Here is an 18,703-nt window from a genome sequence, read left to right as displayed (position 1 = left end):
CCTCATCCTCTGCGCTTACCCTGATGCGCTTTGCTCGCCTCATGTCATCTGCTGTCACGGAGCTCTGTGTGGACACCGTGCTCGCCTCGTGCTGTGGCTGTACATGGAGCACGTGGTTTTCCTGCTGCTCCAGCGCTCCCTGTGGCTCTGTTGGCACCGGAGTCTGCTCCTGCTGCTCCAGCCCATTCAGTGGGGCTTGTCCGGCCTCATCAAACTGCCCCTTGCTGGAAAAATGCAGCAAGTCCTGAAATCGCAAATCATACAACCAGTGATTATTCCCCCCACCCACTGAAAAACACTTTTGATAGTACTCAGCAGACAAGATTTGTACATATTTAATCAGAAACTATAAACAAAACAGCATAGTGTAGTGTCTATACTAACTCCTACAGTTCTCCTACTGTGTCCACTGCTGCTTTCGGCATAACCACCTTCACCTATGGCAGTGTCACCCAGAGCTCCAGGGAGGCAGTGCTGCAGGTGGGTGACTCTCCATGGACCATCCCTCTCTCTGCCCAGCCATGGTCATTATGCCTTCTTTCTCAGCATTCCTACTCACCCATTCAACTCAGCAACAATGATGCAGTAAATAATAAAATGGTATAAATAATAAAAGCTGCATACATTCTGGCAGCAAAACCAATCAGCATTATCTGGCTGATTAGCTGGATAACAGCCAACAGGGCTCTTCTGCACTCAGGACTATTTCTGCTGTAACCAAATAGACTAGTGCAGACCCAGGAAAAGAGAGAATTTCTGTCTCATGGAAACTGTTGTCACTTTGAAACACTTTGTGTCATTTTGCAGTGTCTCCTCCTTTCTAAAGAACTTTCTGGAGTGCCAAACTGGAGAGTGACAAACAAGGTGATCACACTGAGCACTGTGTGGTTTTCTTATCCAGTTTCAAGCTCTGCACACATCACTGCCATATATCACACAAAGCTGTTTTTCCTCCCTTTTTGCATTAGCATAAAAGAGAGGTGCTGTGAGCAGGAAGCACATGCCAAAAGTCTACATTCTTTCCCTGTGAGTTCCAATAACTCTTCTGGAGTGGAATTATCTTCTATTACATAAAAAAAAAACCCACACAGATCCTTATTTGACACCACATAATGCAACTGAAGAAACTTAAAAGCACAAGCTAAGAAACAGAACACCAGAATTAATTTTGAATTATGTCAGTTGAAGGCTGGTGGTGTCAAAACACAAAAGTGGGTGTGGGAGAAGAAAACCAAGGAATGAGGCCCTTACAGACTGTGAGTGCTTACCAGAAAGAGACCCTTAGTAAACAATACACAATCTCATTGTCCAGCCCAGGTCTGGGTGGCAAGTTTCCACCTTGCTGACACTCAGCTGTGTTCTCAGCATCCTGACTCTCCAGCTCCCAGGCAGAGCTTGTGCCCAGCTTTAGTGAGGTGAGCAGACCTCCAAGGGCTTAGGGCATCATCCTACCCCACTGCACAGGCACACATGAGCCAGCTCTGTGCCACGCTCCAAGCTGGCAGGACACAAGCTACCTCCAGTCCAGAGGCCACTCACACACTGGACTGTGCCCAGCAAGCGCCATCTCCCCAGAGTGAAGGGCTTGGAACCACCACTAGGTTTATTTGTCTAAATGAGGCTGGCATGTGTCATGTCAGCCTGTGGAGAGGGTGAGCTCACAACTACCTACACCTAGTGCAGCATTTAGGGCATTGCAGCAGGAATTCACAGGCAGAGTATAGATTCCTCCATCTGAGTCAGCACAGAGCCATGACCCAGTGAGGAGCCAGAGGAAAATTACCACTCCAAATATCAGCTTTCAGCTAAGTCATAAACCAGAACACTGATTCCTTTTGTCACTGCTCATAAAAGAACTTAGTGGTAACCTAAGCATGGTCACCATCAGAGAATTGAGTTTTTTACTTAAATGCATCATATTACATCCCTGCAGAATATAACCAACAGCTACAAGCAAAAGAACGTTTTGCAATAAGCCTGCCTACAGGAGGCCCTTCTGTTATTATTAAAACATCATGGAGAATCATATCTCAAACTGATTTAATTCTACCAGCAACAGTTTTAAGAGCAGGCTGATCAAACATTCCAGAAAGGACAAATAGAAGCCTAAACTACTATTACAGTTTTACTGTCTGAATTACAATTGTGAGGCTGCTAAACTGTCACAACAACTCAACCTCACTGCTAAGTGCTTTGAAGTGAAACTTGATGCAGAAATAGAAGTGATTTTACAGGTTTTATAGTAGGGAAGTAGTGTGCTCTCCTGGCAGAGAATTCCAGATAGAAACCAATAATTACTCATGTGTAAGTCCAAAGCACACCTTCAGTTTGCACTGATGCCCCGAATTCTTTTAGTCAAGAGTTTACATTCCATGTGCTATCTTTTCCCTCCATCTCCAAAAATATACCTGTGTTCCTTCTTCACATTTTTCACCATTTTCACTGGTTACTTCTATGCGCATGAATTTGGGAGGGCGCCCAGGGCGTCTGCCTGGTCCGAATCTCCTCTTCCCTCGCCCACGACCTCGGCCTCTGGTTCTGCAGAATACAGGAGTGCTCCAGGTTAAGATACAAAAAAAGACAAATTTGGATTCTCCACTGATTTTATGCTTTCTTTCTCAGCATTCCCACTCACCCATTCAACTCAGCAACAATGACGCAGTAAATAATAAAATACAGTAAATAATAAAAACTGAATAAATTCTGGCAGCAAAAACAATGGGTTTCTGCCTGGTATCTATTTATTTTGTGCTTTATGAGAAGCCAAGGTTCAGAATACATTAAAATTTCTGTCAGTAATCATGGGACCAAGAGGACTACTTGCTTCCATCCAGCCCTCTGCCATGGCAGACTTCTTCTAACACCCCAGTTTATGTTGTGCTGAGAAGCATTTTCAGCATGCTGGAACAAGTGCACAAGGACACCCATTTGAAATCTGAAGCCATAACATTCCTCCCCAAAAAGCACTCAGCTGTTGATGTCAGGCACTAAACAGAAGGGAACAATTTTGCGTCAAAAAAGCTAAACAAAACAGAGTCGCTACATTTCAGGAAAAAGAAGGCACCAATACCTTCTGCTCTGTGACAGGTGTTTGTAGATTCAGTTTTCAATAAGTCAGGATAAACTATCTTGCCAGTGAGTGGCACAATGAGACACTAGAAGCCTCGTTTTCCAAGCTCTGTTATTTCCGTATCTCTGAGAAACAGTATTTCAATACTGTGATGCTGAAGCATTACAAATATTTAAAGTCATTGTCAAAAGAAAAACAAAACAAAAAAAACTTTACTAATTTCAACAGACTATTTATTTCTCTCAAGCTACATGTTTCACTGAGTCTTAGACCAGTCAGCCACGATTTTCCATACTGGTGCTGACCTGATCTCTCCTGAGTTGGTCACTGAGATTTGCAGGACAAAGCCCCTCCTTTCTGCATGTTTGGGGAAGCACACAGTGATCCACAAGCAAAGCTAAGGCTGTCAGTACCTGCTGAAGAAGTCCAGCTTCTCGTCATGGGAGTTGAGGTGCTGCTGGAGCTGCTCCGAGCTCATGAAACGCCGATTGCACTCGTAACATGGCCAGTTCTTTTCCTGCTCCCTGAGCACTGTCGGAAATGTCAGTAACACCATTTCACTCATCACCTCATTTTTTTGCCCCTAGGCTCTCTATCCTCTGTGGGCCAGATTTCTCCCCTGAAGGTTAGACAGGCTGCAGAACACCCAGCCCTGCTCTGCTGGTCTTTGCTTTTATATTCTCTGTACTGTGCCAAGACCATAGCTCATCACAGACACACAAAGATCACTGGGGACAATTCTCATGGAATATCAACACTGTTAGATATTCAGGGGGATTCTGAAATTCACCCTTGTGTGGAAGAGCATCTACAGGATTGTGCCTCTGGTGTAAGTTAAGGGAAATCAAGGGAAATTTCTAAATCTAAAGCAGTCACACAGCAGACAGTGAGTACAGAAACAGATCTCTTCTTCGGAGGAAGTAACCTAAAACTTCCCAGAAACTGAATAAAAGGCTTAAATTAAGGTAATATTCTTATGAGAATAGTTATTGGAAATAAGCCCCAAAAACACAATAAAGATCTGGCTTAACCTTTCCTAACCTAGTAGAAATTTGGGAGCACTATACAGGCCATATACTTGAAAGTAAGGAGTGCAACTCGCAACCACCACCACACTGAAAGCAGAAGATCTCAAGTTACCCTTCCTTTCCTCCTCAGTTATGTCATGGATCTTCTGGTTCACAAACTCGGCATAGGAGGCAGCATACCACACCTGCAGCAGGAGCACAAGGTAACAGGACACTGAAGTGGAGCCAAAACTAATGGAATTTTGTTTTAAAATGGGTTTTAAGCAACACATTTATTTCAGCTGCCTCAAACACTAACTCTTATTTCTCTTTCCACACTCAATAATAAAGTCTGGTAAGATCAATGTGGCCCCACTGAGGAATGTAAGAGCTTTGCTCAGGAAGTACATCCATTTAATTTTAAGGTCTAGCTTCCTAACACAAATGTTTATCTCACACATGGCTTCCAGTAGCTCTAAAGGACGTACGTTTAATATCTCTTCAAACCCAGCTATATGACTGTGAAGGAAGGAGTCATCAGAGCACTGATACTTGTACCAAGAGGAATGGAAACATTATTAACTTGGGGGATTCCCCACTTCTTTCCTGCTCTCCTTACTTAGACAATAGGCAGCCATCACCGAAACGTGGTGGGATGACTCACATAACTGGAGCACTGCACTGGATGGATACAAGGTCTTCAGAAGAGATAGGAAAGGTAGAAGAAGAGGAAGGGTGGCCCTTTATATTAAGCAAACTTTTGATGCCATCGAAATTGAAACTAAGGAAGATGGAGTTGAATGTCTATGGGTAAGACTTAAGGGGAAGGCCACAAGGCTGACACCATACTGGGAGTCTGTTATCATCCACCTGACCAGGAAGAAGAAGTAGATGACTTATTCTATAAGCAGCTAGGTAATGTTTCAAGATCATCAGCCTTTGTTCTTGTGGGTGACTTCAACCTACCAGACATCTGCTGGGAACTTAATACAGCAATAAAGAGGCACTCCAGGAAATTCTTAGAATGTATGGAGAACAACTTTTTGTTGCAGCTGGTGGGCGAACCCACCAGGGGAGGGACTATGTTAGATCTGCTGTTTGCAAACAGAGATGGGCTGGTGGGAGATGTGGTAGTCAGAGGTTGCTTGGGGCAGAGTGATCACGAAATAATAGAGTTCTCAATATTTGGTAAAGTCAGGAAGAGCAGTAGTAAAACTCTTGCATTGGACTTTCGGAGGGCAGACTTTGGCCTGTTTAGGAGACTTATTCAGAGCATCCCTTGGGAAGCAGTCCTTAAAAACAAAGGAGTTCAGGAAGGGTGGGCATACCTCAAAACAGAGATCTTGAGGGCACAGGAACAGACTATCCCTGTGCGCCGAAAGATCAGTCAACGGGGTAAACGTCCAGCCTGGCTGGGAAAGGAGGTTTTGGAGGAACTTAAGAATATAAAGAGGATGTATCAGCGTTGGAAGAAGGGTCAGGCCTCTAAGGAAGTACTCAAGAAGGCGGCTAGAGCATGCAGAAAAAAAAATAGGGAGGCCAAAGCTCAGTTTGAACTTAGAATGGCAACTTCTGTAAAGGATTAGAAAAAATGTTTTTATAAATACATTAATGGTAGAAAGAAAGGTAAGACCAGCCTTTGTTCTTTATTGGACAAAGGAGGGAGCTTAGTATCTGCAGATGAGGAAAAGGCAGAAGTGCTTAATGCCTATTTTGCCTCAGTTTTTAGTGGGACGATGACTTGCCCTGACACCTGCCCGCCTGGGCTGGTTGATGGTGTCAGGGAGCAGAATGGTCCCCCCATTATCCAAGAGGAGGCTGTTATAGAAATACTGAAATGCTTGGATATTCATAAATCAATGGGACCAGACGGGATCCACCCCAGGGTAATGAGAGAGCTGGCAAATGAGCTTGCAAAGCCACTCTCCATCATTTACCAACAGTCCTGGCTCACTGGTGAGGTTCCGGATGACTGGAAGCTGGCCAATGTGATACCCATTTACAAAAAAGGTGCAAAGGAGGATCCTGTAATTATAGACCAGTTAGCCTGACCTCAGTACCTGGCAAAATAATGGAACAGTTTATATTAAGCACCATCACGCAAAATTTACAGGATGGCCAGGGTATCAGACCCAGCTAGCATGGGTTTAGGAGGGGTAGATCATGTTTGACCAACCTGGTCACCTTTTATGACCAGGTAACCCGCCTAGTGGATGCAGGGAAGGGTGTAGATGTTGTTTACTTGGATTTCAGCAAGGCCTTTGACACTGTCTGCCACAGCATACTCCTAGACAAGCTGGCAGCCCGTGGCTTGGACAGGAGCACTCTTTGCTGGGTTCAGAACTGGCTGCATGGCTGGGCCCAGAGAGTGATGGTGAATGGTGCTGCATCCAGCTGGTGGCCAGTCATCAGTGGTGTCCCTCAGGAGTCTGTGCTGGGGCCAGTTCTGTTTAATTTTTTTTTTTTCTGTTTAATATTTTTATTGATGACATGGATGAGGGTTTAGAGTCTTTTATCAGCAAATTTGCAGACGACACTAAGCTAGGAATGGGTGTTGATTTGTTAGAGGGACGTAGGGCTTTGCAGAAGGACTTGGAACGGTTGGATGGATGGGCAGAATCTAATGGGATGAAGTTCAATAAGTCCAAGTGCCGAGTCCTGCACTTTGGCCACAATAACCCCCTGCAACGATACAAGCTAGGAACGGTGTGGCTGGACAGTGTTCAGGTGGAAAGGGACCTGGAGGTGCTGGTTGACAGTCGGCTGAACATGAGCCAGCAGTGTGCCCAGGTGGCCAAGAAGGCCAATGGCATCCTGGCCTGGATCAGGAACGGTGTGGCCAGCAGGAGCAGGGAGGTCATTCTTCCCTTGCACTCAGCACTGGTGAGGCCTCACCTGGAGTATTGTGTCCAGTTCTGGGCCCCTCAGTTTAGGAGGGACGTTGAGATGCTTGAGCGAGTCCAAAGGAGAGCAACGAGGCTGGTGAGGGGCTTGGAGCACAAGCCATATGAGGAACGACTGAGGGAGCTGGGGCTGTTCGGCCTGGAGAAAAGGAGACTCAGGGGTGACCTTATCACTCTCTTCAACTTCCTGAAGGGTGGCTGTGGTGAGCTGGGGGTCGGTCTCCTTCTCCGGGCAACAACAGACAGAACAAGAGGACACAGTCTCAAGCTGCGCCAAGGGAGATACAGGCTAGAATTAAGGAGGAAGTATTTTACAGAGAGTGGTCAAATACTGGAATCATCTACCCAGCGAGGTGGTGGAGTCACCATCTCTCGATGTGTTTAAAAAAAGACTGGATGAGGCACTTGGTGCCATGATCTAGTTGAGGTGTTAGAGCATGAGTTGGACTCAATGATCTTACAGGTCTCTTCCAGACTAGAATTTCTGTGATTCTGCAGCACCATCCACATAGACTCATTTAAAATGCTTCTGAGCTTCAGAAGGATTGGAGCAATATGGTCATGCTTCCCAAAACAAAAATCTGCCAAGCTAGCATGATGGACCCACTTTTGTCATACAAGGAATTTAAGCCTTCAGTAAAGGCAACCACACGAGGCAGGGAGATAAAGTTTATAAAAGCCTAAAAGCAGATGCTCACATTTAGATGAGAATTCTTCCATCATTTCATTTGTTTTATGAAAAAGAGTGGATTTTAGAAAAGATTTCTCCAAGAAGGCATCAACAGATTTTCATCAGGAAAAACACAGACAAGTTTGAACTTGCAGTGGGCACAGGCAGAGGTGAGTAGGATTTCAAGGACTCTCCAGCAGGTGCATCACTCTGCAGGAATCGCACTAGCTGGACAAAGACAAAAACCTGGAGCTCCTGGACTACACACCTGGCAGGCAAATCAAAACTTCCCAACTTCAACTACTTTAATCTCTGGACAAAATGTGCATGAATGCCCTACATCCACTTGGGGAAGAAATCAGGACACTAAGCCTTTCAGTTAGCAAGCCATTTTACCCCAAAAGACACTACTAACATAAAGTAAGAAAAATGATGCTCCCACATGGAGGTCTGTACAGATTTAAAGTCTTATTTCAAATAGTTTTAAAAACTGTTGAGAAAATGGTATTTGAATACAGTTAAAATGGATTTGTAAGATTTCTAGTAATTCAGCTTAAAACATTAAGGACTGATTTCAGATAGTCCTGCTCTTAAAGGGTGTAAGTAGGCTTTTGCCATGATTCCTAAGTGCACTTACTAAACAGTTGGTTTTCCAGACAAATTGTTGAAATCTACGTTCAAGAAGAGATTTGAAGAACAACAAAATTTCCTGATATCAAATTTTTTTGGTCTCCCTCCCAGTGTACAGAAAATGTTGAAAATTAAGGCCATCTCAGCCAGCCACACTGCTTTGAGCTCAACATAATCAATAAATTTTCAGAGGGAACAAAAAGCAAACTACAGGAAAATCACAATATCCTTTATAATTTTTCACATGCAAAGTTTCAACAGCTCCAGGAAAGCCAGGTAAGAGGAGAGACCACATTCACTTAAGGCACCAGAAAACAAGCCAGGAACACACAGGACTAACTGGAAAGGGCATCCAGAATTAAAAAAATACAATTGCTGCAATAAAAATGAGATTGTGTCAGCAAAATATATGCTGTGTAAAGCATGACAGAGAGAGACAAATAATTTACCTATTTTTATTTTAAACTTCCTCATGAACCAAAGCTCATTAAAATGCATATGTTGGTGACTAACTACTTACTCACTTCAGTCATATTCAATTCAGGCCAGGCTTTTTTCAGAGGAAAAAAGTTCTAAAACTATTCACATCAGTAGTTTTTGGCACTTAATAGGCATCAACTTTTAAAGTACTATTTAACCAGTAGAAAAAGAGAATCCTGACACACAAGCAATGCCATACCTTGAGTTCCTGCTTGGGTTCCACATTTTTAATGGTGGTGTAATAAATGTGGTGGCCATACTGATAGGCCACTAGGTTCTGCTCCAGGTGATTTTGAGCTGGACGCACAAACATCATCCAGTTACAGAGAGCCTCACTGGACAGCTCAAACCACAAGTCCTCTTGCAAGTCTCTGTCTTTTCTGTCACCCTTATCAAGAGAAACCTGTAGCAAAATCCAATTACATGTGATTGTAACTGCCTGGCAGCACATTCAAAAGAATTTAACTTACTAAGGAAACTACAGTGCCCATGCAACTGTTACATTAAGGGAGCAATGAAGACATAGCTCATTTTCTCTTTACTAACAGAGATCCAGAAACAAGCAGAAACATATTTAGCAACAAGTAAAGATTAACTAGGGAGGCACAATGGATCCTTCCAAGGTTTTCAGGGACAAGAATCATTTATTAAAGGGGTCAGGCACAGTATGAACAAGTGACTATAACAAATGACACACAGGTAGCTGTAGCTTTAGTAGGCTACAGAAACATCAGTCAGAAGTTTCTAACTGGCAGACCCACTTTTCCTTTCATTTCTTGAGTCATGACACTGTCTCAAGCAGGAAACAGCTTTTTTTTTTAGCTCAACTTCTCTTGGTTGCTGGATCTGCCTATGGTCACAACTTGCTTGTCAGACACTGACTATCAGAGCCCTCCTAAGACTGTGGATCTAAACCCCAACAAATAAAGGACCAATTTTTCCTAGTGAAACCAGCATGGATAAATGGATAAAAGTCACTCAAATACATTTTACCTCATACAATTACTTGGCAAGAGGAAAGGCATAAAAATATCTCCTCACCTCTACATCTTATGAATAGAAAAGTAAGAAACACATTTTGAACTGAGGTTACAACATGGCATAAAAGAATGGCAGCAGAATTTCCTTAGAAGGGGCTGCTATTTTTATGTCCAGATGCTGCTTCAGCTCATGTGCGAGTGATTCACAGCCTTCCATGTTATGCACCCTATATATACATATATATAGCCTATCACCATAATGCCGGAACATTCACAGGGATTAGTGTGTCACCCTGAATAACAGAGCAAACTTGAAGCCAAAACAATCTGGGTATTTCTTAGTCACATTCAGAGATGGAAATAACAAAGTATCTATAGTGAATTAATGAAAGTAGAGTGACAAATTAATGAAAATCCAAGCTTAGGCACAAATTGATTTCCCCTTTTCTCACCCTTACCTTCAAATGGATATAGCAGTCTTTGAGCTCAGTCTGTCTGACCAGAGGTCCTTCCACAGGCCCAAACTGTGTTCGCTTTGGGATGCGCCTTTTGGAGAACACACCTCCCAAAAACCTGTCTATATAGAGCACCAGGGGAAGGCTGGCCCTCGCCCTGGTCAGCACAGGCCGGTTTGGGATGGGATGCAAAGGTCCATGTTTTGGACACACTGAGGGATGTGCGTTATTACACTCTTCACACCCTGCAACACAAAGGCAGAGAGGACATGACTTTCAGGCAGACACTCACACACCAGCTCAGAGACAGCCTTATCTCTTTCTAAACATCTTTGGCTCAGCTGTGGGAACACTTGTGCCAATAGTCTATATTTCAAAATATTAGACAGGCCAGTGTCCAGCAAAAAAGGAACAAATCAGCTCAGAGGACTTCACTAGAGACAGAATTTTGTCTTTTCAGTCAAGCAGCCCAATTTGAATTCACATTTCTCATTTCTCTGTGAATCAAAACTCACATTTACTCATTACTGCTAAAATCTGAATGGTTTTTGCCTCTCTTTACTAAAGGTCTAATGGAGACGGAAGAAAAGAAGGGGAGGCAGGTAGTACACTACATATGAGTGCACATGCTTACACAAATCATTGGGATCAAAGGGTCGAGGTGGATCTGGATCCCACTCATCCATGTCCGTGTCTTCCCCATCTTCATCCTCATCTTCATCCTCATCATCTTCCTCTTTTGTTTCTATCCTTTCCATTTGATTCTGCAGAGGTGCTAAAGAATCAGAACCATCCACAGCCTCCATAGGAGGTAACACTTGGTTATGCACCGGTAATGATGCCTGAGGAGAGAATTCACAATCAGTTCAAGCCGATTCAATAAGCAAACCATAAGGACAAGTAATGAAGGTCCTTGCTAGCCTACCCTTCCTGCTGCCTATGGTAATGGAGAGGAGGACAAGAGAAGGTGCTAAATGACTGCCAAAGGATGTTTTGCATGGCTGGCTGCTGCTGATGGCCTCACTGAAAACACCTGTATTACTCCCTGGCTATACCCTGCCAAGGACTCAGTTCTCAGAAAAAACTGAACTCAGAGAAGTTCTTGATCCTTGCAGAAAGTTTAAAACCAAGTCCAGGCTCTGTGGATATTACCTAGAGCCTAAAGCTGTATTTTAATTTCTTTTGTACAAGTAAGAGAATCCTGCACTTTGGCACACAATCTTCTCTTGACAATCCAACAAAACCAATCTCCAGAGTACAAAGGCAGAGGTCAAGAAGGGGTGAGGTAATGTGGAGACTGGATATAAAGCACAGGACATGAAGAACAGTTAAGGCCATTGCATACTTCCACTAATTTCCAAGTTTAGCCCTTTCCTTCCTTAAAAGAACTGCAACATTTGAAGTTTGGAGCATATTTCATCACCCACAAGGTTTCTCAGGTAGAGAACAAGAAATAGTACATGCAGCAGAGCTGCCTGAAAACACTGAAAACAGGAAACCCAGTGGAAGTTACTGCGACAGTCAGCACTACACCTACTGTTAACTTCACTTTTCAGCACTGACAGACTTTTAAAGTGGCTGCTCACAGAACCATCATTGAAACAGGTTTCTCTGTATATTAAATATATGATATCCTAAACACCCATACATTCCATGGCGAGACTAGGGAAGACAGTAAAATCTGCACTACACCTTTCTCAAACGTCCTCCCAGATCACTCAGCCACATTTCATCCCCAGAGATGATGGAGCAATGGAATCTACACTCGTACATGAAAAGGAAAGGGTGCCTGGCAACTTACTCTATCTGCTTGTGGCCCCTGCTCCAGAGCCACTGGCTGGGGGGGATCAGCAACGCTGCCGAGCACAGACAGGTTGGTGGGATTCATGCTCTGAGCAGCAGCAGGCAAGAGCACCGTTACCTAAAATCACAGGCACTCATTTTAGCACTGCAGCATTTCCATCAGTCACTTAACACGTGGGCAGGGCCCGGCATGCACAGCTCCCTTGAGCCCTGCACTCTACTCAAAAACTGCTGCATTCCCATCATTTTTGGGGTTCAAATAGGGATAATGGGCTTGGACAGAACCTGCAGCTTCTGCGGCAAAGGGAAAGACTTAAAATCTATAGACTTTGTAAATTCTAAATTACCTATTACCTATTTTTAAATTAAGGTCCCGGGTTCAATTGCACTAAAAACAGATGTTAGAAGCTCTTTAGCATTTGGTAAAACCAGTGATTTGGGGTCTCTTTTCCTCTATACCCAAATTTACTTTCATTTTCAAGGGAAAAGGTAAAGAAGGACTAAAAAACATTTCCTCATTTTTTGACTTTTTCTTTCTTCAACCAAACCTTGCTGATGGCTGAGAGGTTTAGAAGTAGATAAGCTTTAAGATCCCTTCCAATCCAAATAATTCGATGATTCTATGATCCAGGCCCCATAAAAACCAAGATGGTGTATTGACCTCATGAGATGATCAACCTCTCAAAAAAGAGGTTCCCAACAATTATTTTTCTTTACATTTGGTCAAACTATATATTTTTGTTTACATACTTTTTTTTGGTGCTGTAACAAGCAAATTAATGCATATTACATTGTTTTCATCCATTCAGCAAGAAAACAAAGCACAACTAAGGAATCACCTTATTTGTGCTTTGCTTTACTGCTGAATCCCTAGGAATCACCTTTCCTGCCTTTTGTTTCCTGCTTATCTATACAGGAATTTGCACCATTATTTCACGTGACTTTTCATCCTTCTCTACAGCTGATATCGTGTGGCGTCTAGTCTGTATCTCTGACTGCGAAGCAGCTTTTTTGCTAAAATCCAAGCTCTTGCCTCTCTGCAGAGTGCTTAATAAATATCAGATAAAACTGAGAACAGTGCATTGGGCCAGTAGCAAGGGAGCAGACAACAAAATTCATAATGTAAGCATTCGGTCTTAGTACTCCAAACTAGTTGCTTAGTTTAAAGAGGTATTAAGAGTATTTTATGAAACTCCTGAAAAACAACAGCAAAAAGACTTCAAGGAATGGTGCAACAGTGAGGATGAAACCACCATGACAGTCTGGTACTGACACTTCTGTAGCCAGTTGGCAACAAAGAGGCATCATTATTCCTCCAGTGTGCCAGCAAGGATAGGGTCATACAGATCTGGATCTATTTGTACCCCTATTAGCATTGCCTACTACTAATGACACCAAACATACCCTTACTTGCACTTCCATGTCAGGCACTGCATGGATTATGGGCATTATTTTTAAAAAACTCTCACTTGCTTTCTACAATAAAGTTTCTTCTGAAAGACAAGAGGAACTTTTATTATTATTTTATCATTAGTTGTCAGTTCAGGGATGTCCCACATGAAATGCTGCTGTAAAAACAGCTGCACAGGCAGAAGTTGATATAATGAGGGATCACCAAAAAATTAATATCTATGTTAGGACTGCTATCAGACTGTGTTGGAATGGAGGACAGGCTGAGGACAAGGCAAGTGCTTCTGGGATAATAACAGCAGATCACCTGTGTTGGAATTCCCATCTGCACGGTGTACAAATAATCTCTAATTAATCATACATTTGTTAAATGAGCTTTAAGACAATTAAATAAGAATTTCTCGCTTTTTAATGCAAGGAAATGGATGGAGCAAAAAATTCAAGAGCAAAACTCCAGAGAATAAGAAGAATGAGAAGACAGGCAACACCTTTATTGTGTTAGTCGTTGCTTTCCATCTGTGCCTCAACCATTTAGAAATTTTGTTTTCAGCACAGATTCAATCTCTCACTCTGCCCCAAGACTGTCAATAAACACACATTTTAATGATGGCTTTGGTGATGATTCAGAACTAGTACATCCATTCACACATGTCATTAAAGACCCACCAAGCAGTAATGATTTTAAGTCTATGACAAGCAGAGAATTCCAACCAGAGACCTGAAAGCACCTGTCTACAGCTGATTATCACAGCGCAGTCCCCAAAGATACCAGTAAGAGTTAATAACAACTTCCCCATCCATGATGGATGTAAAAAGAATAGGAAAAATCATCCTAACCTTATAAACACAGCCTGCAGTTTTATTTTTTTCCCAGCCCACCTCACACTGGCAAGCCCACCACCCCTGACAGGGGAGCCAGTCACTGAACTTCTTCAGGTTTCATACTTAATTTCCTGTGACATTTCTAGTAAATCTAGAATTTAATCTAATTTTTCTATCCCTCAAAAGCCTTCTGTGGACTCCAAGGCATTTGGATCAGAACCTGTAAGAGGACAACTAAAAATCCCACCTTTCCAAAATGACACATTCAGATGACATCAGCCACATCTGCTGCAGGGACACTGCTGAAAGATTTTTTCATGCTATCTGGGGCAGTAAATTAGAATTTTTGCTGAATATGAATTAAAGAGAATAAACTCAAAATAATTCTTAACTTTTACTGTCACTCATGCTCAAGGCAGTCATTGGCCTTGATCAGGATAAGAGTACAAGACTAAGATTGTCACTGGACAACTTCAAAAACAGCTCATTACCCTCCTGCATCACATGAATGTCCCTTTACCTTCCCTAACTGTTCCCTCACAATTTTAGGCCCAAAATGAATAATATCTCTTCCTTACCTGCTGGGTGGTAGCATCCTGTTGGACGTAAGCCACTTGGGACGGATCTGTAAACAGAGTCTAGACAGAGTGAAAAAGGCTTACCAAACCAGCCATGGGGGTTTTTACTCCCAACTCACACAAAAGTTACCCTGCCATTATGAAACAACCCACACTTGAGCCTTAGTCAACAGCTTCTAACCTGCCCATTACCACCGCAAACTACTTCAACTTATCCAAATAAACCTATATACATGGAAATTTAAAATTAGGTAATGCCCCATAAAGAGTTAATGTATTTATGTGGCACTTTGCATCTGTACAGCTAAAGTGTTTCACAGATTTTATTTTTTTTTATTTACCAAAATCACTTTGTCAGTTGTTGATTTGATAAAATCTGTAGGATGAAATTCAATAGCTCTATCTATGCCCTTAATGTGTAACACTTAAAAGCAGGATAGAAAGTAACTGTGAGCTTTTTCTTCCTGAAAATTTACAACTATCATGCACATCCTATACAGGAATTTGAGATGGCCAGGATGCTGTTTAATTTCAGAGAAGCCATGCCAACTTCAGTATTCTGCAAGAACAGCCCTGACAGAATCCCAGGAAATTCAAGACTAAGGATTGACTGAGGCCAGCCTGCCTTAGCCAAAACTTGAGATATCTGAGCTTGCAGCAGCCTGGCTACAATAAAATAAAGCATGATATAATACAAATTCCTTTAGCATTGTAATAATTTCATCTTAGATGCAGAAGAGTGTCTAAATACTACATATCTTTTGCGACAATGGCTGCATTTAGAGTTTTGGAGTTAGTTGGCCAGTAACTTCCTGATAGATATGCTCTCAGGACATCCCTTCACACAGAAGCTGGTTTTCTGGGACAGCTGACAGGTGCACAAGACACAATGTGCCATATGAGGCCCTGCCAGCACAACAGGGGTGCCAGGGACGTGCACTTTGCAGCACAGCTAATCTGCTCTGTCAGCAAAGATATTATAAAACACTCTGGACAAAGCGAGCCTGTTCCTTTTTAATCTGTCCATACAGAAGCAGAGATGCATAGCATATTGACCCCATACAAACATATGCTGCAAGGAATAAAGGCTGTTTGATAGGATTAAGCAGAAGAAAATTAATATAAAAGATCTATAAAATCAGCAACTCTGCAGAGACCACAAAATTACGTTGAATAAACAGAGATTCTCTGCAAAAAGACATGACTGTTATTGTAACTATCAATTATGACAACTGTACTACACAAAACAAAGACTCTTCCAGAAGGACTATAGATAGCTCTTAGCTTTTTACTGGATACAAGAGGCAGAACTTCTGGTGAATTATCCATGTTCTGGAAAACACCTTTGAGTAAATTATAATCTCATCCACCTTCAGTGAAATAGCCAGCATTTCATTAATCATAGCCTCACCATCCTTTGACAAGCAGATTTGCACATTAGACAAATGAACAGCATGAAGTCCCTGCTCAGCAGTGGGCAGAAAAAACTGCTGGGAGCGACTGCCTGCTATTTTCCAGTCATACCACTTGGCTGGTAACTGGCCTTCATCCCAAACAAGATTGTTGTGTTTTCTAGGTGCCAAAACCAGGGTGGGCTCAGAACCACACGTGCCTGCGTAGCTTCCACGGGGTGGATGTAAACCAGGGTGTGCTCCGAGGTGTCCACAGAGGTGTAGGAGGTGCCGTCAGCCGTGTAAACCACCTGCTGGGCAGGGCCGCGCTCCTGCTCGTCACTGTACATGATCTGGGCCACCGCTCCCCCCTCGGGGACAAAGTGCACCTGGGGAACAAACAGATCCTGGACTCGCACCAACACAGGCCAGTGGGACACAGCACCAGAGTCACGGGGTGCCTTGGAAAGCAGAGACAACTTGTGTCCCAACTCAGCTGAATGCAGTGAAAAACACAGATTTCAAATCTCACTCAATTATTCTATCAGTAGAAATCTGGACACAACTCCCATCAGTGTCTGGTTTTACTTTACTGCTACAAAGGGCACCCACCCATACTTAGTTCTTGCATGATGCTTCAGAAATTTGTAAGGGAACAAGTTCATATTTGATATTAAATGTATTGGGCTATTGTTTCCCTTTATGCTCATATCCCTTTCAGTAATTATTTCATTCAGCTAGTTCTGTAGCTGGAGGTAATTTCTGCTGTCTGATGAGAGGCTAATGGAATTTGTTAACTCTGATACGCCTCAAGATATAGCATTGCAGCTCTCAAAGTCAGCAGTAGGGCATATTAGACTGCTTCTCTGTGGTATGTATATGCAGCATCAGCAGAAAATTCAACTATTTAAACAGACAAACCTATACCTAAAAACATTAAGCACAGATTCCAAGGACTACTGGAACAAGTTATGTCTAGGGCTGAACTTTAAATCTAAACAAGTCAATTTTACCAGAACATTATTATCATAACTGATGATCATATAAAAATTATATATACATATATATACATATATACATATATACACATATATACATATATATATATAAATGAGCCAGAATACTGGATTCCAGTGAAAACAGGCTCTTGCCATCATTTACATGCTGAAAAGCATTTTCAGTGCATGGGAAAAATAGGACAGTGAGCAGGAAATCTAGTTTGAATACAAGTATTCATAGTCACATAAAATTCTTTCATATAAAATGATACCACAGTTATATATTTTATTTTGTTTCAGTTTTTAGCTTATGCTTCAGAAGACACCTGGTATTCCTCCATGGATGCTCAGTGTGGATTGTGTACAATAGATCTTCTCACAAACACTATAATTTCACATTTGGAAAGCTCTCTGCAAATACTCATTAAGCCTTAAAACCGCCATGTGCAAAAAGCAGCATGGTTATCCCACTGCAGAGAGAAGGGAACACAGGCCATTGAAAACTGCCTTTCTCTGCAAATTTTAAAGCTGGAAATTACTAAGAGACCAAATTTCTCAGCTTGTGGGTCAAATACCATGCAGCACCCTTTTTCTATCATATTTAAAAGAGTAAATCAATTTACAGAATTCTAGAAATTCCCAGCTGTGTTGTCTCAGGCAGAGGCAGAGGGTCAAGCTGTATACTGCAGAACCTGAAAGAATTAAAACTGCAGAATTAAAACTGCATTAGTCACTTACAATTAATATTTCTCCTTTCCTCACTATCCAGATGTCTGTCTGGAAAAAATTACTCGTATTACTTTCCCCATGGTCCACCCACAGTTCCATCTGATTCAAATGATGCCACCAAAATCGGCTGCCACAGAGCAAGATTTTGCTCATTACTCTGAACACCCTTTACTCTCCCACATGGTAATAAATGTATTTGGATACAAACTTCTACAGCCACTGCTTAGTTTTGTTCAGCTCATTTCAGAGCTCTGTGTCTTCACTGCTGCGGTTTGCACAGTTCAGTTTCTGAGGCTTTAACCCTAAATCCCCACAGAAATGTTTGTATTTCTGCTCAAACGAAAGCTGAGCTTCTAGACTCTAAATCAGGGCTGAATGGGAACTAACCCGCCCCACTAATCCCAATCCAGCCCAAGCAGAGGTGGAGCTCTGGCTAATCACCTGAGCAGTGTGCTGTTCCTGTCCTGCAGACTCAGTCCACACCTGAGGACTTTCCTCTTTCAAGTCCATCTCCTCCCTGCCTGTGTGCTCCATGAGGAGAAGGAGACCTACTGGAGTAATATCTGGCTGAAGGGATTCATCTGTTCATTGTGTTTCTGCTTCCAGAAGACAAGGTGATCTTCAGCAACATGGCTGTAAAAAACCAGAGAACAGAGGCATTAAAACCAGCATGACACATGGCATGGAGCTATGATGAATTTATTATTATCCAGTAACACAGACTAAAGCAGGTTTGGCTTTATTAACACCTCCTACAAGACCCAAATACCTTAAGTT

The 18,703-nt window shown here is 42.4% G+C and overlaps 1 protein-coding gene across 12 annotated transcripts in view; it reads right to left on the bottom strand.

Annotated features, from left to right (window-relative positions):
* The window catches only part of PRDM10 (PR/SET domain 10), a 47,606-nt gene that overhangs the window by 19,279 nt on the left and 9,624 nt on the right, over nt 1-18,703 (bottom strand). For 10 of the 12 annotated variants that reach the window (XM_074559415.1, XM_074559417.1, XM_074559413.1 and 7 more), the window contains 11 exons: nt 18,368-18,559; nt 16,421-16,588; nt 14,809-14,868; nt 11,997-12,116; nt 10,830-11,037; nt 10,199-10,440; nt 8,960-9,163; nt 4,211-4,283; nt 3,484-3,601; nt 2,409-2,538; nt 20-244 (listed from right to left, as the gene is read on the bottom strand). In XM_074559415.1, the coding sequence (XP_074415516.1) occupies nt 20-244; nt 2,409-2,538; nt 3,484-3,601; nt 4,211-4,283; nt 8,960-9,163; nt 10,199-10,440; nt 10,830-11,037; nt 11,997-12,116; nt 14,809-14,868; nt 16,421-16,588; nt 18,368-18,460 (1,641 nt within the window). In that variant the 5' untranslated portion in view covers nt 18,461-18,559. Of the gene's footprint in view, nt 1-19; nt 245-2,408; nt 2,539-3,483; nt 3,602-4,210; nt 4,284-8,959; nt 9,164-10,198; nt 10,441-10,829; nt 11,038-11,996; nt 12,117-14,808; nt 14,869-16,420; nt 16,589-18,367; nt 18,560-18,703 lie in introns of those variants that run through there. The other 2 variants (XM_074559419.1, XM_074559421.1) reach the window with 2 other exon arrangements.

The sequence above is a fragment of the Zonotrichia albicollis genome, chromosome 27, assembly GCF_047830755.1.
Source record: "Zonotrichia albicollis isolate bZonAlb1 chromosome 27, bZonAlb1.hap1, whole genome shotgun sequence".
NCBI classification, from domain to species: Eukaryota; Metazoa; Chordata; class Aves; order Passeriformes; family Passerellidae; genus Zonotrichia; species Zonotrichia albicollis.
The sequence above is the reverse complement of the archived record's forward strand: the minus strand, read 5'-3'. Positions and strand labels throughout refer to the sequence as shown.